The sequence below is a fragment of the Chroicocephalus ridibundus genome, chromosome 2 (assembly GCF_963924245.1).
Source record: "Chroicocephalus ridibundus chromosome 2, bChrRid1.1, whole genome shotgun sequence".
NCBI classification, from domain to species: domain Eukaryota; kingdom Metazoa; phylum Chordata; class Aves; order Charadriiformes; family Laridae; genus Chroicocephalus; species Chroicocephalus ridibundus.
Genome location: NC_086285.1, coordinates 124,844,883 through 124,871,654, shown reverse-complemented (window position 1 = coordinate 124,871,654; position 26,772 = coordinate 124,844,883). Strand labels below are relative to the sequence as shown.

Genomic DNA, 26,772 nt, shown 5'->3' with positions numbered 1-26,772 from the left:
TGGTGAGCTTGATAGCCAGGGGAGAGGCAGATATTTCCAAAACCCTTGTCAGACTTTAAGTGGGTGACATACCTTGTGGAAATGATCATACAAATAAGGAATCATCATTATTTCTACTAAATAAACAGTTGAACATGGTGTTGGGAAATAACTTTACCACCCCAGGTTCTTTTCTTGATCTCTCAGACTTGGCTTTCAACGATATAAAACTCATACACTGTATGACTGAATGCAAAAGATTAGTTAAAAAAGTATTTATTTTCTATTTTTTCTGTTATGTTCCATTACAAAAAGAAACAAAACCAAAACATAACAAAAACAAAACAGAAGATAGCATTTTATTAGTGGTACATTAATGAGCTTAAACAACTAGGTGACTAATGTTTGTCACAAATACATATTACAAACAACCACAAATCCATAACTAAAAATTAAATAAATAATTAGAATATTTTTCTTAAATCTTTAATATTTATAAAATATATAGCACTTTCTATTACATTTTTCAGTCATTTTTATCCATAACAAATTAAAACTTATGACATATATTGCAAATATGCTAAAGGGATAAGAAGAATTAAAAAATCAAAGTTCCTGGAGGTATGAAATAGTAAATTGGTTAATGTTTATCAATTTATTATCGTATATCCAGATTGTGCATATTCTGCAAAAATAGCAATTTCTTCAACTAATATACATATTTTCCTTTATAGTATTATAAGATGAAGTTTTTAAATGTAAAGCTTCATGGATTTATGCTTCTGTTTTATAGTTGTACCTAATATGTAACTTTCATTAATATATACTCAATATCTTCCATTAGTATATACTAATATATACACACACACACACACACACACACACTATGCATTATATATTAGTATATACTGAATAACAAAGGAATTTCTATAATATATAGTTGGGATTCTTGTGGAGAAAGTTGTTGAAAGTGGAAGGCATGTATACCATCGTGAAAACTGACTAGGTTATATAAATGAAAGCATTTAGGTTTACATTGTTCAATGTATTTTAATAGATTATGCAATGCACTGTAATAATATACAGAATTAAAAAAAAATAATTATTTTTATTCCAGTATTCCCATGTTTTTCTCTATGATTCCAACCGAATCTATGATTCCAACCGCTATCTCTGCTAAACTTCCTGAAAATGGAGCCCAGCGAGTAGAAATGTGTTGACGTTACAGACCTTATTCCAGGAAAATAGTAAAATTGCACTTAAGAACCATCCAAGTCAGGAAAGCACTCAAGCTCAGATATGACTTTATTTGTTTTTAACCTGAATGTTAATCACACACTCAAGCACTCTTACTGATACACGGATGCCCTTGCCACAGTCGTTAATACCGCCCCTGACTGTATAAGAGGTTTAGAGGCTCCATTATGTAGCTGAGAGTACAGTTTGGCCATCTGTCTGAGCAAAGGGGGTGAGGGGACAGGGACGTGTGCCTGGGGACCTCAGAGCAAATATTCAGGTGCCTATCTGTGGTAGACGGGGACAAAGACACAGCAGGGGGAGGGCTGACCAGCACGGGGTAGCCTGCTTGCGGTCAATACTGGCCCTGTGCGGCGAGGGAACAAGGCGATGCAGAATAACCTGCCCTGGGCACCCACCAGACTTCTTCAGCTTCATTCTGCCCCTTGCTGCAACGCAGCATCCCCCTTCAGGTACTAAGCTCTAGAGGGCTGTCCTGTGAAGCTCAGCTTTCTAGGGTCCTTCAAGAACCCATGGTGCACGAGCAGCAGCCGCTGCAGAGACAGAAATGGCTGGCACCAGCAGCTGGCAGCCGTGTTGTTAGCATCTCAGAGGGTTTGTTCCTTTGGACTCACTTCAGCTGCATGGTCTGAAAGCCCATCAGGACTCAGAATTCCTATAGATGTGATGCTTATCTAGTTTCATCCTAAAAACCCAGTTCATGCACTTAAATATAGCTCTGTGGTATGAAGAATAGCACAGTGAGTGGCAGCAGGAAGGAGCCTGGCTTCAAAAGCACATTCCCGATAAAATGAAAGCACTTACGTAAAAGCACTTCTGCCTCCTTAGAAAGAGAGACACACAAACATGCATGCACCTTCAGAGATCCTAAGTTCCATTCCTGCCTTGTATTTCCTTTCTGAGGGCCTCAATTCCTACCTTAGGCTTCTAAGACAGATACTTAGATTTTTGTGTGAATGTCTCCCATGTTTCCCATCATGCAGCACTGGCCAGAGGTGCGAGCCCAAAGTATGAATTCATAATTCCCAAAGTTAAACATTTTAAAATCAGCTTAAACTTTTTTCCAGACACTACATTTTTCAGAGACCAGACCCTGTAAGGAAGATCTTTCTTTTTGGCATAGGGAATACTCCAGGGTACTTAGACAATGTTAGGTAGCAAAGATGTTGAATTTCTAAGGGCAGCAACTGTACATTCATAAGATATTCAGCCTTTTTAATATTTTGTTTTATGTAAGAAACATCTTAAGGCATTGAATGAACCAAATCACATTTGAAATAATAGGCTGCAGTATTGACAACTACCTGCTCCTGTGTTTTAATTGTCCAATTTGAGGTGTTCTGATAAAGTCTAAGTGCAAAAAGTAAACAAATGTATTTTTGTGGAATCAAGATCTAATTTGGAAAAGATTATTTTTCATTATTATTATCTCAAAGAATATTGATACCGAATATTATTGTTTTACATTCTTAAGAACTCTAGTTTGAATAGCCAAAATTTCAAATTACTGGTTTTCATAAGTAACCCACTTACAACTAGTTTGTCTCCACAAACTTCTTCCTGCACTTAATTAACAAAATAAAATGGCCAACATTTAAAAATATGCTGATTTTTACCTCAAAGGTCCCTTCACGCTGCTGGAATGCAAAGCTCTTTTGAAAATCTGGCACTGTATTTTTAAATAGATGTAGGAAATTAAACATATCCATTCACTGATGAAATCCAGAATAACATATATTCAAAACTGTAACACTTTCATAATAACCTAGCATACGGTTAGTTCTGTGAAGGTCGGGTCATCTAAAATTTCCATCATAAAGCAAAGCAAATCAAACCAAATATATTTAGTTATACTTAAGAGTACATATTCTTGGTATACTATATAACATCACTTCAATAAGCACAGTACTATAAAGAATCCTTTTTATTAAACTTATTGAAGAATATCATGACATAAAGAGAACAAATTACATTTTATGCTACGGGTTGGCTGGTTTGATTTTTTTTGTTAAAATATTTTCTTTCATTTGCATACAGATTTTTAGCAAAAGCTGATAGGTCTTTATAATTTTGTTATTTCATTGTCACTGGGCTGTGTTGACTTACAGAATACTGGTATTCATTACTTGTCACATGTGAAATGAGAAGCTGCAACATAGAACCTGGGTTTTGATATATGCCTATGAAGTTCACTACGCTTTAAATGGGAATCTCCTGTAGGTATCTAAATGAAAAATATAGCTATTTAATATGTTTCTAAATTATATTTTGCTATTTCAGGATTAGTTATAACAAAGAGTTTAAAATTTTCCCTCTTTGGTTCAAGACTGAATTTCTGACCAACTTGGTCTAAAAGGGCAAGTGTGGACACAGAGTCACCTCTGAATATTCTCTAAGGTCCGTGCACAAACCCCTGCTGCATTTACAAACCAACACTGACCTGCGGTCAAGGCTACGGCATTTTATATTCTCACAACATCACTTTGATCCTCTTGAAAATAAAGGTATTGGTTAAGCCCCACCAGTTTAGCTCTTTGAAATATAGGGGTTTAGAAAAACAACAAAAAAATCAATTTACAGGCTGATATTTGTCTCTTAAATGTCACATATTTAATGCCCACTTACAAAAGTCTCCTTGATGAACACAGCAGTTCTACAATCAGAATATGTGACAGACAGGATACCCTGGTAGAGTCTCAAAAGTTTATGTCATTACCTCCGTTCTGCACAAGGAACATTTTTTTAACAAATTTTTGCGGGGTGGTGGGGGGGGAGGCTTTCATATCACGGAATCCCTTAATTTACAGCAATTTGCAATGACATACTTTTTGGGTTGGGTAAATGTGACGTTCATTTAGGCAGATTAAACAAGGTCCCTTCAACAACTCTTGGTTTCAGTGGTACGACTGTGCACATAACATGAACGGTTGAAGGAAAGACTTTCAACTGGCAGCTGATGAGTTTTAGATTCTGCTATTAGCAGCAGAAAATTTACCGAGGTGTTCGCACATGCCAGCACTGTGATAGCTGAATGCCACAGCAACGCACTAAAATTTGGAAGGAGGTGATTCGGGAGCAGATTCAGAGAACTGTCATTAACAGATATCGGGCTCCTGTTTTCAGCGCTGTCAGTGCTCTGTCAAAACTTGTTTCCAGTATATGCTTTCTTGACAAGGACGGTGCCTGAGTTACCACCGTTAAACCCCTCAGACTGTTGTAGCTTTGGATTCAAAATATCTGGTGTTTCTACTCTCTCGGGAACAAACTCAAGATCCCACGGACAGCCATGGTAGTTTTATGTGTCATTCGGAGACCAGGATGTGACCCTCTTATTTAGGGACAATTAATATAAACAAAGACATGATGATGACTATGAAAATGTTGGATTTTGATGACACTTAAAGCATTTAATAGCTGAATTACGACATCATTCCATTGTATTTAGCACGGAAAATAAATGTGTAACCCTTGGCGATGTACTAGTAGAGAATTAAGTGTGTACTGAAAGTCATTTGAAAGTGATAAGCGTCCCCAAAAAATATACTTTCAAATTATTTGGAACTAGTATCAAGTGATCAGCTGTATTTCAAGGCAAGGATACTCCCACAGACATAAATACAAATACTTCTACTGCAAAGCAAAAAAGAAAGAGACATGATTTTCCCCTGCAGTTCATTCCTCTTTTTTTTCCTGCCTTGTATTTTTGAATTGTTCCCATTTTGAAAAAGCTTTTCTCTAGCTTCACTTTTGAAGTTTTAATTATGTTCATATGTAGACAGGGATGTGACAGAATTAGTCTTTCTGCTAAACAAGGCAGATAGTGTCCATAACCCTTATGTGCTATGTGCTTCTATAACAAGTTAAAGTGGGAAAAAAAAAAAAGGAAAAAAAAACAAACAAGTTTGATTTCAATACAATAAACAGAATCCCCACAAAGTAATATTTAAAATGTTATGTACACGCTGTAGCTGCACTAGCTGTTCTTCCTGCAGTTTTTTAGGTTCTCTTATCCTGTCTGGCAAAAAAAGTCCCTCACCATTTCTGTTGTTTCAGGTATATCCCACGCATACTCCCACCATTTTTCCATCTTCACTGATGTATGTAATAGCACAAAATTAAATTATTTTGCAAAATGATATTTAAATAAAGTTATTCATTTAAAATTTACAAGTCACTCAGATTTCATCATTAAATGACACTCTGAAACTAGTATGTGGTCCAGAGTGATGTAATATTCTTAACGTACAAAGATATTATGCATTCTGTCATCTGTTCTTTATAGGTTATTTAATTTATTCCTGTCTTTTACTAACAATATATATAAAAAAGAAATTATTAAGAATCCAAAGGGTGGACTCATTTTTCAAGAATAATGTAGAATGTCTATTTTGTTGAGAGCCTGAGGGGAACAGAGTTCCTACTTATGATGTGAAATCAAGGTTAAACATGGAAACAATGTATTAAGCAGATTGTTTCTGAAACACATTCAACAGCTAAGTCTTGTGAACAAAGACTATTAGATTGACAGAATTTAATTCTTGACAAAAAAAAAGGCAGGAAGGAAATAGTAGACATGATATTTTATGCACTTGCACTTGTGATTAAAATAAAATTCATTTTGTATTATTTTTACTTGAGGAAGAGGGACTTACTCATGGAAAGGTGTTTCGCTTTTTGTGGCTTGCTTTTTTTTTTTTTTTAGGTATCAGTCCAATATGGCTATATCTTTGTTGTTGTTATTGTTAGACTGAAAGAACAAAATACAAAAGGTAGCATGACTCCATGTATGGACACAAGTATGGATTTACAACAGTGCTTAAAGTGCTTTCTTATTTGAGGAGATACTTACACAAATGCCTTTTCATGCTTATCTCCTTGTCACCATGTACTATATGCTTGTTGCTTGCTCTTAAGTCATTTATAATATAACGATAGGGTATTAAGTTCATACTCAGAATTTAGTATATCGTCATAAAAAACATCTGAAAACAGGAAAATGACAATTCTATTTGTGTATTATTACAGCAATTTGAAAATTTTATTAAATACTGAAGTGCTTCATTTCGTCATTTATTCCTTTGCTTCCAGTGTTGCTTAAAGCACTATGTAAGTACAAATAGATCATACTAAAAGCATATCCATCCTATTCTGGGGTTTCGACTAGGTTTATTTACTGATGTCTTGCAGAACAGAGATGAATTTATGATCCCACGTGACCATTTATCTGCTGATGCTGCAAGATGTCTTGCCTCCAGGATTGGTTTCCACGTATATGGTTCACCAAAGGTCTACATCTTATGAATATATTTATACATTGTTATGTCTTGTTGTTAAGTGGCAGTGCCGTAATGCAAGATGTCAAGTAGTATACTTTAATTTGCCAGTACCAGAAGTTGTGGGAGCAGCAGAAGCTGTGGCTTGACTGCCTACATACAAAGGGTCCAAACAAGCCACTTTGGCTGCAAAGAATGAGTGGATACAGTGAAGGACCGCAAACAGGTTGGAAAACTCCAGCTCCTGGAAGTGAAAACAAAAAGATTAAACATGAAACAAAAGAACACCTCACGAACATATATGCAGGAATGGACCACTATTCAAATAGCAATAATTTTAATAGTTTGATGTAATTCTGCTAATGTGCCTGACAATTCTCCATTATAGGCACTTAGACATTGAACCATTCCCATTCAGTAAATAATTGTTTGGAGCCTAAGATGGACAAATTTCTGAGTTAATTGTCTCCATAGAAATATGAGATTCTACTGGCTAAAGGGGAAGGAAAGGGACACCACATAATAAGTTTTTATTGACTCAGATTAATACAAATCTGTCACTTTTGCAGGTTAATTTAGCTAGAAATTAAATGACTGCACCATAACTGTCTACGCATCTCTGGACTACTACTGTATACCCAATGCGCCCACAAAGATCAATAACATTGAGTTCCACATATATTATATTTGTTCATCACATCACCTCACACTGGTAGCTATTATCTTACTTATGGTGATTCTCTATTTAAGAAAAAAAAAACAAAAAAATTCAAAAATTGCTACCATCACAGTTATATTCTGGATCTGTTCTCATTGAAAGGGTATTATTGGACTGAAGAAAAAGGACTAGATTCTGTGTTTTAAACTTATCAGCAATATTAGACAATTTCTACTTCAATTTACACTTCTTTATAGCTCCTCAGCAAGTGATTAGACTACCTGGGACTCTTTTAGACACCACTACAGAGGAAATAAATGAAAACTACATTTTTTCACATAAATTTGCTCCTTTGTGTCTAATTGACTTTATCTAATCAAGTTTTTTTTTAGCTTATCTTCAGTATGTGTTTTTGGAGTTGGCATTTGATCAATAAATATATGTTGTATTTGAAAGCAAATATTGAGGTATTTGAATACATGTATGTGCAGGGATGGTGGTGCAGAGTTACTATCTTTCTGCTTTGGGTCACTGCCTATACAGATTTCTTCACTGTAACATGAAGCCAGTAACAGGTATCTGTGGTATATTCTATTTGTCTTTCTGTCCAGCACTGGTGTTTCCAGGCTATGTAGTGCCGAGGGTTTTGCTTTTTTGTTTAGAAGAATATTGATAATGTTGTAAATTCAACAAAAATTGCTAAATCTCTCAGAATGACATTAACCTGCAATTTTCTGCCTCTTGAGATTTCCTGGAAGATGTTGTTTCATGTAATTCATGGAGACCTTTACAAATCCCTCATGTGCAAGGGGGAACAACTGCCTGACAGCAGACAGCTGCGTGTGCGGAGTGTCCAGCGATGTACTGAATGGGTGGAGCTTTGTTCAGCTCTCTTGCAACCTGAGCAGATGTCCTTCAGATGCGCTCAGAAATGAATTTACAACATCCCATGAGCTTCTTTAAACTCCCCTAACTACCAATTCTCAATAAAGAAGATAAAGTTTACGCCAAGTTTCACAAACCTGCCATCTGTGTCCATTTAAAAAAATCTGTTTAGAGCCATTCTCATTTTTAAACACTGTGAGAAGGGCAATTTTATTACTATGCCAAAGGTCTTTTTCTTCCCTCAAATTTCAAAATAAGAAAATTTATCATAGATAGGAACACAATGGAAATTCAAAGATGAGGAAACAAGGAATTATGGAAGCTATTTCAGAATAAGAAATATCAGTCATTCAAATTAAGTTACTTTTCAGTCAACTCCTTCTTATTAACATTATTCCTCCTTCTGGTACTATAAAAATAAAACTGATGCTTAAGGTGAGAGAATAAATATTTAGTAGAACAGTGAAATATTCGTAATATCAATTCCATGTGTTATCTGTAGAAAGACTACATTTGCCCCTATGTCTCAACAGGATAAGGCTATTAAAACTAATATTACCATTTGAGAATTGTTCGAGTCAATTAGATAACCCTACTAGCTGAAAGTTCTTACTGTTGTAATTACAGCTACTGGACACTGAATTTTCACAGTGCATTAGTACAATTATTATGCATTAGTACAATTATCACCAACAGTTATCACAGGTGTTTCTACAACAGTAACACATTGGAAAGATCCATTGCTCAATGGACCTTCAAGGAAAGAACAGCCTCTGAAGGTTCCACTGGATTACTATTATTGATAGCAATGATGACACAACACAGACATTGTCTTGACTGCAAAGATGAGCACTAAGAAGTCAGCAAACCCTAGATTACTATTTGCCACGAAACGTTATTCCTATTTCAATGTCGACATGCATATTTAACTGGAAATTAAAGCAATGTGAAGCACAGTAAACTGACTGATATATGGTGAGTACATACAGGCCTGATTAACGTCTGCAGCTCAGTTCACAGGAGCCTGATTGATGGGAACGTGATCTATCAAGAAAAACACTTTTCTGGCAGATTAGCATAATAACAAGAAGGCTTAATGAACAGATAAGACTTCACGTAGAGCTGCTGACAGACAAAACATTCCCTCCCTTCTGCTGAGAACTTGCACTTTTAGCTGCCCATGGGTCTCCACTACTGCCAGCAGATGGAGGGGAACCCCCACCCTTTTGTGCACACCTAGCCACCCCTGGTTGTTTTCATATATACTTTGTCATTAGTCATCCTCTTGTCTGAATACATTTTCATCTAGGCAGGGTATTGTGTATTGCACACCCAGCTTCAGATGGAGTTTCAAATAAACAAACAGGCAATCCCTAAGAAACCCGAAAAAATATGCAGTGAAGCCATTAAAGTTGCTACCAGAAGGGAAAATCAAATGCTCTGAATCCCCAAAAAACAAAGAAATCCAAACTTAAGCCACAGCTACTTGTCCATGCCCAATTACACAAACTACTACTATTCCGATTTCCAGACTGTTGTATGTACACCTCACCTAAGACCCTACTCTCCTAGGCATATCAGTGGACCCTCTGGTCTTCAAAATGTCTTTCTAAACTATCTCTTGATCAAACTACTCTCACCCTACATTGCTGTCATTATACCAGACATTGCCAGATTATTAAACTGAACATTCACAGTTTCTGCTGAGGACAATGTAAGTGGGCAGGTATGTGAGAAAGATGTAGCCATTGAGCATGGTCAGAAGTGTTTGGGAAGTCTAGTAACCTTTCACAAAGAAAAACTGGATTGAAAGGACAGAGATGGAAAGAGAAACCAGAAAGACAGTGCCCCCAGATGAAAAAAATCCCCACTCTTATTGCATTATATTAATGATACGACTACATAAACAATACACATACAAAATCAAGCAACTGTAAGTTTGTAAATACTCATGATCTGGTTAGAAAAAAATATTATCTTTCATCCATATATAAACTGCTGATATGAGAAGATATTTGTTCTTTCATCAAATGTGGTGTTACATGGTCATAGAATCTGATCTAAAATAAATATTAAACAGACAATCCATGTGCAAGACATGGGGAAACTAAAAATTAAGTCACACAAACATGCACAGGTCAGAAATCTGAACTCAGAATGCAGTCACTGCAATTGAGCAATCACTTTGTAAAAATCCTAAGGATGCATACTTAAAAACCATTTAAAGATGATATTCTAAATTTGAAGAGCACTGTGAGGCTCACAGAAAAGCCCTCAAGGCTAAGAACAAGGATTAATTTAAATTTTATTTTGGAGAATCTACTTAAAATGAGCAGGAATGTCAGCCTGGAAAACGGTGCAAGCATCCATCAAGACACCTTGCAACACTTGAAAGGGAGCATTTTGTTCACATTACAACAGCAGTAACGCAGGCTATTTGTCTTATTTTAGATTAGGTTTCTATACAAGATAATTTCAAGTACAAAATGAATTGGCATTACTATTAAGGTAGTATAAATTAATTAATAAGTATTAATGCTACATCCTTGAAGTTACACTCTTTCCTTTTCTGATACCATATTTCTGCCCTCTTCTGTTCTCCGTATTCAAATAGGCAAAGAAAACTGACGGTATCTTTATCTTGATGTGCTGATTTTTGTATTCACTTCGGTTTTGTAACACTCAGCTTGTGGGTTCAGCTGGTCGGTGAACAAAAGCTAACCTGATGCAGCGCAGCTCTGTGACCTTGCCTGAGTTTTTCTGACAAAACTGTTGAGCTGCGAAAAAGCCCTGCAAGTTGAGAAAGGTGAAAGCACACACCGAAGTGTAGATTTTGAGTTATACATATCTTTTCCAAGGCACAGAAACTCTCATTTCCCAGAAATTACCGATTGGTGCGTTTGCTTACAGAATTCAAACGGAAATTGCATGTAATAAGAAAAACAGTGATGATGTTGATTTTTATACACATTATACACATTACATACTCCTACGTTTGGGAGCACATATACATATACACACACACATATATACACACACATATATATACACACATATATATACGTGCGTGTATATATATATATCTCTCGAAACAGGATCTCTCATAGATTTAAGATACTCTTCATTTTTGTAAGAAAAATATAAAGCAGTTTCTATTGCAGTGGTCCATTACTTAGCCAGGTAAAATTAAAGAGCACAGCACACTGAGTTTATTACAGTCCTGAGATAGCGTTAGCCTCTGGAAGCTGTTGTGATACTGGAGAGACACTATGGATCATTACACTGTAGCTAAACAAATAGGTAAATAGATAGGTAACTAAGCGAAGGTGCCTAAGTGAATCCCTCTGTGTCTTACAGATGAGGCGAAAGCTTTGCCCTTCTGTGCTTGGTTTTTTCAACCCACCCCCAACAGCTCAGTAAGAACAAAGGAGAGGGACACGTAGGCTCCACACTCTGCCAAGCCGACAGCTCTATTTTGTAGCTCTCAGTCAGAAAAATTTTGTCTGACTGTGCAAACTTGTGCAATATCTCCTGCTGAGTGACAGCTGGGAAATAACCTACAGATTGGAAAGTCTAAGGTGTATCAGTGATTAATGTTGCCCCTAAGTGGTTTTCTTCTCAGAAACCACTTAGACCTTGCCTTAGAGCCCTTCAAAGTTAGGTGTTTGCATCCAGGCACCCTGACATGGACCCACTGGTGTGACCTATGGTAATTACGGTTCAGATTTTTGTCACTGGAATTGCTTAAATCTACAAGGAAACACTTCTCTTATACTACACTATATATCTTTACAGTAATATATTACTTACAGAGAAGCCAAACAAAAGCATCAACATAAAATCTCTACAGGTAAAAAAGGCAGTATTTTAACAATATCTGAGAGAATAATGCAAATGTTTAAATATCTTAAATTACTTTCAAACTGAAAAGAAGTAAGCCTGGTGAAACTGTAAGTAAATCCATAGCACATGTTGTATGTCTCAAAGCATGCCATTTTGAATTTTGTTACATCAGGCATGAAGCACATTATAAAAGAATTTTGACAGCATTATAAAAATATTAAGTTATTCTGTGTCACTGAAAGTCTGTAACTTAGGAATATGAACTCTGGTGGCAAGTGTGTTTCTCGAAAAAAAAAGCTGACTGATAAATGGATGTGGTTCTGCATTTTTTCTCAAAAAGTATTTTCCTATATTCTTCTAACGTTAACAGTGATATCTCTGTATATTCCACCAGAAGACAGAGGAGATACTGGATAATTATGAAGACAGTATGGCTAAAATTTAAATGGTGGTGCAGAATTATTTTTTTCCAAGCAATGTCCATCTACAAGTCTGAATGTATTTTTAGAATAATAACAAATTTATCAAAATTTTGGATCAAAACTCAATAGGTAAGCACTCTGACACTCTTAATTCTCTAGATAATGAGTAAGTGTTCTAAAGCTAACGGATATTATCACACAGATACAACATGCCATAATCACACACACATTGGGATAGCATGAGATAGACAAAATGTGCAGCATTGTAAAGGAAGGAAGACAGGAAGCATTTTGGATTTTGATAACTCATATTTTTACAGGAAGGAATTATATAGAATCATAGAATCATTTAGGTTGGAAAAGACCTTTAAGATCATTGAGTCCAACCGTAAACGTAACACTGTCAAGTCCACCACTAAACAATGGCTTTTAAATACCTACAGGAATGGTGACTCAACTACTCCCCTGGGCAGCCTGTTCCAATGCTTCATAACCCATTCCATGAATAAATGTTTCCTAATATCCAATCTAAACGTCCTCTGCTGCAACTTGAGGTCATTTCCTCTTGTCCTGTCGCCTGTTATTTCGGAGAAGAGACTGACCCCCACCTGGCTACAACCTCCTTTCAGGTAGTTGGAGAGAGTGATAAGGTCTCCCCTCAGTCTCCTTTTCTCCAGGCTAAACAAACCCAGTTCCCTCAGCTGTGCCTCATAAGACTTGTTCTCTGGGCCTCTCACCACCTTCATTGCCCTTCTCTGGACACACTCCAGCACCTCAATGTCTTTCTTGTAGTCAGGGGCCCAAAACTGGACACAGTACTCAAGGTGTGGCCTCACCAGTGCCAAGTACGGGAGGGTGATCGGTTCCCTGGTCCTGCTTGCCACACTATTCCTGATACAGGTCAGGATGCTATTGGCTTTCTTGGCCACCTGGGCACAATGCCAGCTCATATTCAGCCAGCTGTTAACCATGTTGAAAACAATATTATTTAAAAAGAAATCAAACAACAAGAACACCCACCACCCCAGCACCCATGGCCAGACCACCTCACATTTGCAGGGAGTAACTGAATTATAAGGCATTAAATATGTTAACACATTCCACCAGTGCCATAGCTGAAAGTCAGAGATGGAGGAAAGCAAACCTTGGAGGCAAGAAAAGCAGTAGTCTCAGATTGGGTATGCATATGCCATAGCAGGTTCTGCATAGAGCATGTTAGTGTTAACGACAAAGGGGAAAAAAGCACTCTCAGTTCTAGTGACTCTCTTAAGCTGTATCAAAGCCATGCCCTTCTTCTACATTACTGGTTGGGAACACAGAAGTGAAGAGCCCTAATATGTTGGGAGATGGCTCCTCAGATTTTTGGTTTTGTTCTTGGCTGTGAGCTCTCATTTCACTATATTCTGATTATTCCCTGTTTAAAATAACTGGCAAAAAAAATTATCTTCATGTAAAGAAAATGTTACGTTCTCTTTCCCCTTATAACAGTGGGTCTCCACGCCATCTGAAGCACCGAGCTGCATTTAACAGGTGATGATAGCTGTGGCCATGAATATTCATCACAACCTTTAACAGATGTTTTACAAAATTCCCATCATCTGATTCCAAATGAAGCCTGCATACAGTATGCATTTCTGAAAATCTGATTAACATTTCCTAATGACTCAGGAGTTCCCCAAATAGCTATACCTCTAACTCTGCAATGCTACTTAAGTCCAAAATATAGAGGTTTGATTGTTCCACCTCCTCTCATGCTGAATAGTGATTTAAATCCATTAAAGGTTTAAAGGATACAGAAGGGGCCTATCCATAGAATTTTAAACTAACCAAAGTTGAAAAAATATGATCCAAGAATCTTCACATTCATTTTATAGCCACATTTATCTATATTTCTTAGTCTAAGCAACATATTTCATACGTAAACAAATTGAAATGGATAGAAGTGCTCATTACAAATGCTGTAGCACTTCCAAAGACAACATAATCTGACAATTTTTTATCATGATATAACTGATACGCTTTGATCACCAAGAAAATGAATTAAAAATAACAAATTTTTATTTCCAAATTAGTCAATGTGAAAGTTTAAATTTATAATGAAGAGAAGCAACCAGGGAACATGACAACATATTAATAAGCATGCTAGCAAGTTTGTATAACATTATTCCTTCATAAGGCAGAAGGTAGAATGTCTACCTTGCTAAAAGGTAGAAAGATGAAAATTGCTATAAATAAAGCTATACTCAATTTGAGTGGGAATAAAAATAGGTATGATAAAGGTACCGGGATACCTCTGAGTATAACCTCCGCGGCTTATAAAATGATAAGCATGAAAGATTTAATTTAAAACACAAAATCATTTTGATGAAAACTATTTTTCTTCTTCAAAATCTAGATTTCATACTTTGTTTTTAATTTTTTTAATCTAATTTAGTATAAAAAATACATTGTAGTTTTATTGAAAAAAAAGAATCACTGTCCCATTCTTGGATTCCTATGAAATTTCTTTAGTCCTACAATCATTTTTTAATACAATAACAATAGCAGACAGATATTAGAAAAATAATGATGAGTTTCATCCTTCAGCTGTACTTAGGAGCATGATAAAATTTTCTAATTATTTGCTTAAGGGAAAATTATCCTCACAACATTAGGTTGTTGTTATGTTTTCTTATTAGCGATTAAAAGAAATCCTGTACTATTAAAAAAATTTTTGAAGAAAATTGGAAGTAAGAAAATATTTATCTTTGAGATATATCAGAACATGAAGGTATTGAAAGCCATGCTTTGCCACATTTCATTGCTGTTGATTTAATGGGAGCTTTTACGTACATACATACATACATACATTGTATTGAGTACAACATTCAAAATCAAGTAAATAGTTGTTTGGTAGAAAATAATTAATCCCAAATGTAAGCGACATGCAGGAAAGAAAAATAGCTGCTTAATGTCGCTATTTGCATTTAAACAACTGCCCCCGATACAATGTCTTTTTTGGTTGCATACTTTATTATGATATCCATATTTAGCTCTTTCAGACAACAATTTAGTTAACCATTCCCTTTTTGCTCACAGAACCGTAGTTATCACATTCATTCAGCAATTTTCTGTCTGACACGATCAGGCAAAATGGTATAGCAAATGCTTCAAAAGCAAGGCTTAAAAGTAGCCAAGAAAACAGTCTTCAGTTTTACACAAAAATTGTGTTTCTAGTCAAAAAGACCTTTGATTCAGACTCTAAGGCAATTCCAGTTATCAAAGATCCTGAGAGATCACTTCTCACACACAGTGGGACAGTAAATGTCCTATTCTTAAAAGACAGAAATAAAACTAAGCCTAAATCTCTCAGGCTTACTGTTTTCCTAAATTAACTCTTGAATCAAAAGCACAACTGAAAAGACAACTTTTCTGATTTTGAATTAGACACAGACACAAAACTTCAGTCTTGTAAGGGAACTTTTTTTCTCTGAGAAATAAAAACAGATTTTAGACCTTTGCTGTTTTTTTTTTCCCCCAGATTGACTTAAAGATATATTTTGCACCATTTCTTCATGATATGAGTATAGGTGAAAAACAAGGCATTCAAACTCTCAGCCAACTTTATCAAAATGATAGAGAGGAGAGCTGGCAAACGTGCCCAAAACCATATACAGCGAGTCCTAGTTTTTATTATTTTTCAATGTAATTACACCTTTCAAAAAACTTTAAGCTAGCAAAAATCCAAACAATTGATTCAGTTTTCTTTTATTTGAATTTCTTTCACTTTCTTTGCATTCTTTGTACATTACTTTGTATATCTTTGCACATACTTTGAACATTAATATTTCTAAGTAATTTTGTTTAATTTACTCCTCTGTTCCCCTAGCTGCGTTGATAAGTGCTTTTAATGTACATTGCCTTTATAAAACAAACAATGTATTGCTTTTACCTTTGCTTCAATTTGTTTAGTATCTTGGTTTTGGAACAAAAATTTGATTTTGCTCTTCCCATCGTCTGAAGAACCTTTCAGCTGGGAAAACTTGTACCTCCAAAGTACAGCCTAGAGGAAGAAAAAGAAACACAAAAAAAACATACACAAGCAAGTTAGTGTAGTTCTCATTGAAAATTCCATTAAAAACAGTGGGTCTCCACCCAAGGGAATTTTTAACCCTTCTATGGTACATAATTAAATCAATTGAGCAACATGTGATTTGATGTCCCTTTCATCACATGGATGTATTATACTTCAGAAGTGTATAATTCAGATCAGTCAGACTACATTTGTGAAAATTACTCTGAAATTCCTTTGTCTATATTTAATCCTGATTAAACAAATAAAAAAGATTAGCAAATTCATTGTCATGGCAAAAAACCAAAGTTATTTTTCCACTGACTATCTGTGGATTCCTTAATCCATCTGAAGGGATAACCTGTCATAGAAGGCCTCACTTTTTCTTTCCACAGTAAAAAATCTAGTTGTATTAACATAAAGGGCATATCAAATTAAAAACAAATATCTATTTGTAAATGATAAAATAAAAAAGGAAACCCTGTAATGAGAACTTATTTTGAGTTTACTTATGAAAGGTCTAATAAGGAATTTGAGCAGACCATTAATTCTAAGCGTATCAGTGGCCTTCCAAGGAATTATATTACAAATAATATTGTGTCTTGTTAAAAAGAAAGACAGATTGCTCTACAGAATAAACATGCAATTAATAAAATTTACAGCTGGCTAGAAAAACATCTTTTTTATATATCTAATGTGTATTTATGCAGAAGAAAGTACATTTCAAATTTTTGGTTGCATACTTTATTATGATATCCATATTTAGCTGTACATTTAGAAATGTACACTTTAGAAAGTACATTTCAAACTACTTTGCTTAAAAGTGGAAAAGAGCTATTTTTTATTGTCTTTTCAGCCTCATTTAAAGATATCCCCCCACACCCTCCAGATATTTTTAAGCACTAACATTTTTCATTGTGATTTCAGTAGTATTTCACATAATTATAAGGTCATTCTCACTCACATTGTGCTGTCACTTTGAGGAGACATTAATTTCACATGCATCGGACAACACAGAAACTTAAGGCAAGGAGTATTGTTTCATTTTCTTTTGTCTAAGGGTTTGTAAATGACTTCCCCTTAGTGGCATAGGATAACACTGCCATTGGTGCCCTTTGTCTGTATCTATGAATGGTTTAGTATCTACTTGAAATTAAATCGAATATGAGGGAGGTCTTTAACTGTCCTAAATCTATGCAGGTCTCTTTGCTTCAGGATGTGTTGTTCTCTTCATGTTAATGACTGGAAAAATCTCTAACCTGCACCAAGATAAATAAAGTTAACTGTGTTTGTGGTAGTAACATGAAGAGGGAAAAACCCAAAAGGACAGTATCATAAGTGCGCACAGTACACGAAGCAAGTGCTAGAAGTATTTTCTCCAAAATTGTCTCTATATATTTGCCACTCCCAGATAAAAAAAAAACAAAACAACCCTAATCTCAGCAGAACTCATTCTCTGTGTGTATGTGACAAGTAAACTCCCATGTACCATAAACAGAGTTAAGGACATTCTGTTTCAGATAAACTAGAGGAATTTGGCCATTTATGTGAAACTATATCATATTTGTTTCAGATGATGTCCTCCTGAGCCCACCAATCTATGCTAGAGAAAATAAAATAACTTCACTCAGCTCTATGTGCAATTCCTTTCATCTTGTTTGATCAATGATGTTTACTTATATCCTGTAGATAGTGAGTCAAAAAAAACCCAAAACAGAACAAAATAGCCCAGTATACCATTCAGGTGGCCATACTTCCTACCTACATTGTAAACTCCTTTTTTTACAGCTGTACGTAACACGACAAATCTTGTCAGAAGATCAAGAAGATCCTGCCTTTCTGCAGGAACAGCAAATCTATTTAAGCATGTCATTTCCTGGATGAGAAATTTAAAGGGCATTGATGGTCTCTTTATCTCAGGAGAACAACAATGAAAGAAACAAGCTATCTCTTTTTCTTTCTTTCTCTTTCAAGCTCATCTTTCTCTTCTCTGCTGATGTATGGGGAGGCCAGGAGAGAGGTGCAGTAGTAAAAAGGACCCTTAGATGGGCGGGCAAAATCCCAGGGTACCTGGCCTTATTCCCAATCAGATTGAGTTCAAGTGAAGATGAAGGATGTGTAGAACTGCAGTCCTTGGGCATTTCCCATGCAGTTTTGCCACTCACTTCATTCCCGCTCAGAGGAAAGAGAATGCCAGTCACACAAAACCACTGGCATGATTCAAGAACATACTTCAGTTTATGTGTAACATTGGTTTTGGAGAGCCCTACTTACCAATGGCTCTTACTTAAGTACATTGCAAAATCAGGTCTACAGCGTGGCGGGGACAAAATCCTTCTTGAGACTAATCGCAGCAAGACTGCACTTCTTCCATCAGGGTATCAAAACAAGTTCCTAGAACTGACAGTTCAACAGCACACTTCATAGAGACTATTAAACACTCTTTGTCTAATGTGTAAGGAATAAAAATGCATTTGACAATGCATGAAATGATCCCCAAATGAAAGAACTATCTGTTTCTTTTGAATGATCTTTAACAAATTGCACACATTTTTTCCCAAAGATGTCCACATGAAGGAGGGTTCTTTTTGCAAAAATAACAGTGGGGAAATGTTGTGAGTTTTAAGTTATTAAGTCAGGAATACAAAGTATTTCAAACATTCAAGCTAGTCAACTTGGTTGCTTTTGTTCTAGAGAATTTCTGAGTAACAGTTCCTTCACCCTAGTTTGAACTGGGATGAATACTGGTTCACTCTGATACACTCTGGATGTGTCTACACTTCAACGTACCACACTACAGTAGGAGTATAACAACTGGATTAAACTAGATGTCCAAATTCTAGATAGCTAAAATTGGGTGAATTAGTTAAGCATATGCCCAGTAAGACCCATTTAATACCTTGCCTCACCAGAAGCTGAAGTGCTGCCCTGTATAGCCAGAACTGCACGTTTTGCATGTGCAGCAGATACACAAGATGATGCAGAACGTGGTGACCAGCAGTCAAATCACTGTCTTAAAATACAGTATCTTGGGGATCTCTGGGTTACTTCCTCATGTGGTTTCATATGTTTTGGGTGGGTTTTTTTCTTCTCATTTTTATTACTGCAAAATGCATAAGCAGTGAACAGGGACCAGACATATCCTTTTTCAATGACTACCTCATAGCGCCAAAGTAGAAAGGAGAAGCAAGACCTACTCACCTAAGCACCCAGTTTCACACAGATAGGTAGCTACAGCAGTGACATAAACACATGAGAGAGACAGTTTCACATGTTATCTTTCATGTTCCTATGTGTTGACTTCAGTGTCACGGTGCTCGCTGTGGTGACTGTTCTGAATTTTAATTTTAAAGTTTAATTCTCCTGCATTAGGAATAGGCACCCTTGGGTAATCTATATTGCTGTCAAAGCCAGGTGAATGATTTTTTCATGTTTTTGAACACTGCAGTTCCTCAGAACTATTTATTGAATGCTTGCCTCAGAGAGTTAACATAGGTTGATAAAATTATGTACAAATATATATATTTATTTATGTGTAGATTGACTTCTAAGCAATAAGTACATTTGTAAAACACGTTGGCTTTTTCACAAATTGCTAAAATCCTAAACGTGTGTCATATAAATTATTCCTAAATCAGTTTTTATGAATTATGAAAAATAAGCATAAGTACTTACTGGTTTGAAGGTAAGAGTGTTACTGAGCTCAACACTCTATAATACATTCTGATAGGGCTTCTTTAAGTTAATAAAAGCAGCCTGTTCTCTTCAATTGCTTTCCTTGTATAATCCTCAGTAACTGCATAACCTGCATCACTGAGAATATTTTACTGGACTATATATGGCACTTTTAGGAAGCAGTAAAATTTCATTTACCCTAAAATAGATTGGACAGGTGGACCAGGTGGCAATTCCTTTTAAAGCAAAAATTGCAACAAAATTCAAAAAGATTCTGTAGTATATCAGCTACTCGTGAGGACCCTGACCCTGAGACACTTCTCAAGTTGAGGGACAGAACCTTATCATGGCTTGATGGAACACCAAGATGAGAACTCAGTATGCAGTACTTATTGCCTTTAAAAGGGAATTCTCAATCCATGAGTAGAGACACAACTTGTGAATATCAGCAAACAGTCCAATTTAGAAACTGGGAACCAAGGTAATAGCATATACTGAAAATATCACCATCTTCACAATTTGCTTACTTGCACTGCGGTCATGGAAAATCTGACATAGGTAATCCAAGTTTTGAGAAATGCACTGTAAGAGGACAATCTCATTGTAAAAATACTGTATGTATCTTGCATAACATTGAAAACAACTAGTAAGATAAAAACCCTTTTCCCAGTTATTATTCAGAGATCGCTTAGGCTGCTTTTTTCATTTTATACCATTTAATAAAATTAACTTCAAAGAACACCAGAATGCAATGCAAACAAATAAACAGTGCAGACAAGCTGACAAATTAGATTTAAGACTTCTCTTGACATGCTATTAAATTATTTTAATATGAAATCATCAAAAAGTGAAGTCCTGTCTCACTGAAATTGATAGGATTTTTTTCCCTTTGACATATCTGGGATCAAGATTCTCCCCCAATACTTCTTAATGAGAAATATTTTATTTATAAATAATCATCTAGGACTCATTTGTTCTAGTCTTTGTAACCAAATTACTGCCTATTATCTTCTGCTAGTGTTATTTTGAATTACCCACGGATGCTCTCTGCCTGCATATTTTTATTTTATAGATGGGACATAAATGCAATACATAAATGGCACATGGAAAAAAAGCTAGTGACTTCAGTACCTGTAATACTTTGCTGCTGTTTCCCACAGTCAAACAAATGAAGAAAATTATATTGCTTCTATTCTTAGCACAAGAGCTAAATCGAGAGCACGCATTCTGCAAGGGACCTAAGAAAATGTTTTCACATTCATATCATATGTCACTTTGCTACTCATTCCCATCATTTCAGAATCCTAGACTAAAGTACATACAATTTTGATGAGATGACATCAAACAAAATCACTTTCTATCTAGATAATGGTATGAGAAAAGTGGGAATGCATCACAATTACCTTAGTTTCGGGTATAATTGAGCATTGGGTAGGGTTTTTGTTTTGTTTTGGGTCAAGGAGCTTGATTCACCCTAAACAGAGGCTGGATTACCAAACAAACACAGAATAAATAGGTGTGTCTGTCTTTTTACCTACCATACTCTAAGAAATATGCATATCTATCTGAGTCCCTGATTACTCCATGGCTCTGTGATAACTATATGATTTAGCAAGGATATACAGGGCATTTTGCATTTGCACTAGGAAAGAAAAGCTGTATTTCATCAACATGAGAGTCTCCAACCAGAACAGAATTAATATGTGTCCTATGGCTTCAGTGATGAACTACCTTCAATTTATTATTAAACAGTCTTGCCTCTTCTATATTGGATTATGCACTGTGGACCAATTCTGTTCTTGCAAAAAGACCATTTACACTTAATGATTTGTGAAATAGTGTTCACACCACATACTGCAACGGCATCATTTCACCTGCCAGTGTACATCACCAGATACAGGTTTTCTCTATACTTTCTATTGACATGGATCATACAGGTTTTATTATGTAACAGAAAAAGTAGGATGCTTGGAAAAAAATTTAAAGAGCCTGTCAGTGTTTTATAATGATTAGACAGCTACATCTCAGACCACCTGTAGATGGTGCAGTAAATAAGGAAACCATCTTTATTAAGGAAAAGATGTCAGAGGTGTCAGAGGTCAGTTTTCAGATATTAGTTTCAGCACATCCCTTTGCTGTCTTTTTCATCGCACCTTCCAAAACCTGTAGCTGTACTTTTTCAACATTGCCTCTTTCTTTTCTTGATACTCAGACTGATTAAATCATTCTTCTGTTTAGCTTTTTAAAGCAATTTGTTATACTACATATATTATGGAACATGCTAAATTTCAATGGACACCTTTCGAGCTAATGTTGTTTGTCATCTGACTAAAATAAGTGATACTCCTACAAGTCAAACTAAATCAGGAGCAGATGCTTTGCAGGTCCTTATTTTCAAGAATAAAGGTAATTTGGTCTTCGGGCACCTGGGATACACCTTAGTTTGGCTCTTTGTCTTATACCTAATTGAGAAAGATTGCATTCTTGCAAAGTGACACTTTGTCCGTACTGATAGCAGCAGTAGGGAACTAAGTAGGATTAAGATCTTGTTCATGCTCAGTTCTACTGTGTTACCAATCTCTGGAGAGTGTCTTGCTACAAAAGAATTATGGTACAAGGCAATTTCCTTTGTCAACTGCCATGGCTTTATAACTGAAAAGGGGAAGACAGGGGAGGACACAGAGGATAAAGAACAAAAATGAGACAAAGGAAAAAAGCAAGAAAGTCAGCCCTAATAAAATGACTCTTTTTATCCATTACTGAAGCTACAATGAATGTTAAAAGACTAGAGTTTATCTTCTTAGTACTGATGGATAACCTACCAACATTTGCTTTTGGACACGGTACATAAGACTGTACGGACCACGCTTGATGGCTTATATTAAAGTTATAGTAGCTATTTGTTCAACATCTCCATTTCTAAACATGGAATAAATATTTGTTCACAAGAATTACATTACTAAATCTCCACCTTGAAGTGCGCCTGGTTTCCTTCTGCCTTCTTTATTACTAAACTTAGATATCAAAGGGTTTTTTTACATGCTGTTTTATTTTAATATGATGTATGTGTATTAGCTGCATGAAGAGACAGACCTTAAGGTATGTATCCCTGGAAAACATGGAGTTTTTTCCTAAAGAAATTAAGAGGAATTCTGTTCTATGTTATTTAGTAGCCTTTCAGTATGAAAAACAAATTAAAGATATTTGCAATGCTATTTACTGTTTACAGTGTATACTCTTTTTTGATGAAGTGTGCAAGGTGTCTGTGAGAGAACGGATGACAGGTACACTGAACTTTGTTGATATGCACCTCGTGGGCCATTATGGAGCCTTTTCTACTTCGTTTTAGCATCACCATATAATTCAGCAGCACTTTAATTTACTTTCAGTCCTATGAGGGATGATTTTTTTCTCTTCTGACAAATATATATTTTTGGCTGCTGCTTTAATAAGCAGTAAATGTGATGGAGTACAGACATAGCACTTTGCACAGGCAGGTACATTGCAATGTACACTCACATAGCCACATACATATATTATTTGTACAATGTGCAATGTGCAAATATGCCCATTATAGAAAACAATTTTAATGAATATGTCAATACAAACAGAAACCTGTATAACATTCATATGTCTATGTATATACACCCATACACTTGAGGAGTAGACAATTTTTTTGTTAGAAGCATGTTAAAAATAAGTTATTGAGTGCCACTTCAGTAAGTAGTTTTATACATTGGATCATTGTCAGAATAGGAGTTAGATGAACTTCTGCACTCTTCTTGTTATGCTTTTTAATCTAACAGTCTCCATCCTTAATTCTTATGGTAGCTACACTGGCTGCAAAACCTTCTTTATAAATGCTTATCATAATAACTGTGTATGTCCATAATTGTCCACAGCAAAGTTATATTTACTCATTAAAACACTGATGTCTATATACTAGCTAATTTTAGACAAATATAGGACCTGAATTGATGTGCTGTAATTGTTCAGGACTTGGGAAAAGGGTGTTCCCCAGTAGACGTTGGTACACAATGCTGCAAAAAGACCTAGAGTAAAATTTGGTTTATGACTTCTAACACCTGCAACAGAACTTTTTGCATCTTTTTATAATTTTCATAATTAAAAAACAATATTATTTAGCATCTAAAACATCTCAAAAGAAAAATTGTGTCTGGAGTAGATGCTGTATACTAAAACGCAAAGATTAAGTAAATTGACTTTTAGTAGACCACCAGCAAGGAAGAAAGAGTGAAGTTCAGTAAGAGGATGTTATTTAGCATCCTGTATTTCAAATAATGCTAGTCAAATTGCATTAAAGCTGGTGGACATTTTTTGAAGAAGCGTCTGGTGGAAGACATGCTGTAGGGACACTCACTAATGATCACATCTGAACTTCTATGTACGCCAGCACTGGAGGCAAGTGGCCTTTTCACTCCAGGTATATCACTACTGCAAATGAAGGACTACCTGAAAGAAATTAATCACAGCCAAACATTTGCCAACGTCTGCTTGGTTTGTATGTCGCAGTTCTCTTTCAAACTATACATCGCTAATAAAAAAAAAAAAAAAAAGATGACATCTTGCAGAAGAACAAGAGCACAAGTATACATTTTACTACTTTTTAATGTGCAGGGAAAGAAGTTATTTTGTGTCTATAATTTGGTAGTTTACAAACTGTTTAGCTGAATTACAAAATTATTTTCTGAGATTTTGGAAGAATCTAATTTAATGAGGGAGTCTTAAAAACTGTTCATTCTCCTTTCAGGAAATCACAATGTTGTTTTATAAAGCAACACACCAAATGCTCTAAATGATAAACTACTGTTGGCTTTATGAGATATCAGTCAGAAAATGAGTAAGAGAACACAGGGGATATGCAGCAGAAACGGCTATGATTTATGCCAGTGCTGTTATAATCACATCACAGTAGAGATTTGTTCTGAAGAACTCAGTTTAATACTTTGTGTAGTCATATTTGTCATAGGTGTGTGCAGACATATAAACAATGTTTTTATCGAACTATGATGTGTTTGACTTGAAATACAGTTAGCACAGATGACAGTTTTTAACCACTAATTTCGACTTACATAGTTGAATATTATATAAAGATTAAATGACAGTAAACAAGGAAAAAAACCACACAGGTCTACAAGTATTTTGTCTGGAAACCATAAGCATAATGACAGTCATTACCCTCTATAAACGCGTTCATGAGCATTGGTAGTGAGTTTTGGTTTTAGAGCATTTGTGAAATTTCGACTGCAATTTGTCAGGCATGTTGGAAAAAAAATTTATTCACTTGAAATGTAAGATGGAAAAAACAATTTAAATATTGCTTCATTGCTTAAACAACTTGAATATTGGAATAACTTGGCTTCACTTCAGTTTATTAGTGATTTTTCACTATAAGAAATAGTTCATAGTCAATTCAGTAGCGATTAAGAAAGAAAACTTAAAATACCATGAGCACAGTGTTAAATGTAAAATAGAAATTGCCTGAAGATTTACTGAAAACCCCACCACATCAAAATATAAGATAGAACTTCTCAGGTGTCCTCAGAAAATACTACTTGAGCTTCATCTTCTGGGAAACATGGAAATGTCATAAATAAATAGTAATTTAAAAATTAATTATATTCCTTAGGTCTGTACTTCAAGTACTTGTCCAGGACTCCCTTTGAATTCATTAAAAGATTTTGCATCTGCAGTGTTATTCTGGCAGACATGAGAGATGGACTGAATGAATTATCTGACATTGAACTCTGAAGTCTGTAGAATATGGCTTCAAGTTAAGCTTTATCCAAAAGAAGTGGTTGAATTTGGTATGATTAGTGGCAAAATTGTAGACGTGAATATGTACAAGAAAGACATGGACCTGTCAGGGTGGGTCCAGAGGAAGACAGCAAAATGATCAAAGGGATGGAATACCTCTCCTGTGAAGAAAGGATGAGAAAGTTGAGGTTCTTCAGCCTGAGGAAGAGAAGGCTCCGGGGAGACCTTATAGCAGCCTTCCAGTACTTAAAGAGGGCTTAAAAGAAAGACAGAGAGACTTTTTACCAAGGCCCACAGTGATGGGACAGGGGGCAATGTTTTTAAACTAAAAGACCGTAGGTTTAAATCGGACATAAGGAATAAATTTTTTATGATGAGAGTGGTGAGATACTGGAACAGGTTGCCCTGAGAAGTTGTGGATGTCCCATCATTGGAAGTGGGAAGATAATTGTACTGATTTTTGAAATAATCAATTGTAAAAATTCATATAATTTGTAAATAATGAGATGTAAATATTTTTTTCATTAACAGCGTGACGTTTTAAATAGCAGGTTTGTCTTTAATGTTGAGGTTTTTAATTAATGTGACAATTGCAGGGACTTTTGCACAGTCTTAATGCACAAATTTATATGTAAAAATCAATAATATATAGATAAGTCAAATTTTATTCATGTCTTCCTTGTCCTGGAAACTGTTTTCCATTTTTCATTATTCTCTCAGATCTTTCTTGGAAAAGAGATTTTGAACCCCTGCTTCAGATGAACTCCTTCATTAGGTAGAGAAATAATACTTTTCCTTACGTGACTAAACAATTCTAGTTTTTTTTTTTAAGTTTATGTAATTAAGGACAGGCTGAGAGAGTTGGTGTTGTTCAGTCTGGAGAAGAGAAGGCTCAGGCAAGACCTTATTGTGACCTTTCAGAACTTAAAGGGGGTGTACAGGAGAGATGGG

General features: G+C 35.6%; 1 protein-coding gene across 3 annotated transcripts in view; it reads right to left on the bottom strand.

Annotated features, from left to right (window-relative positions):
• Positions 1-425: 425 nt before the first annotated feature.
• SNTG1 (syntrophin gamma 1) overlaps positions 426-26,772 on the bottom strand; it is a 357,236-nt gene continuing 330,889 nt past the window's right edge. For 2 of the 3 annotated variants that reach the window (XM_063326848.1, XM_063326847.1), the window contains 2 exons: positions 16,249-16,359; positions 427-6,753 (listed from right to left, as the gene is read on the bottom strand). In XM_063326848.1, the coding sequence (XP_063182918.1) occupies positions 6,595-6,753; positions 16,249-16,359 (270 nt within the window). In that variant the 3' untranslated portion in view covers positions 427-6,594. Of the gene's footprint in view, positions 6,754-16,248; positions 16,360-26,772 lie in introns of all 3 variants that reach the window. The other variant, XM_063326849.1, reaches the window with a different exon arrangement.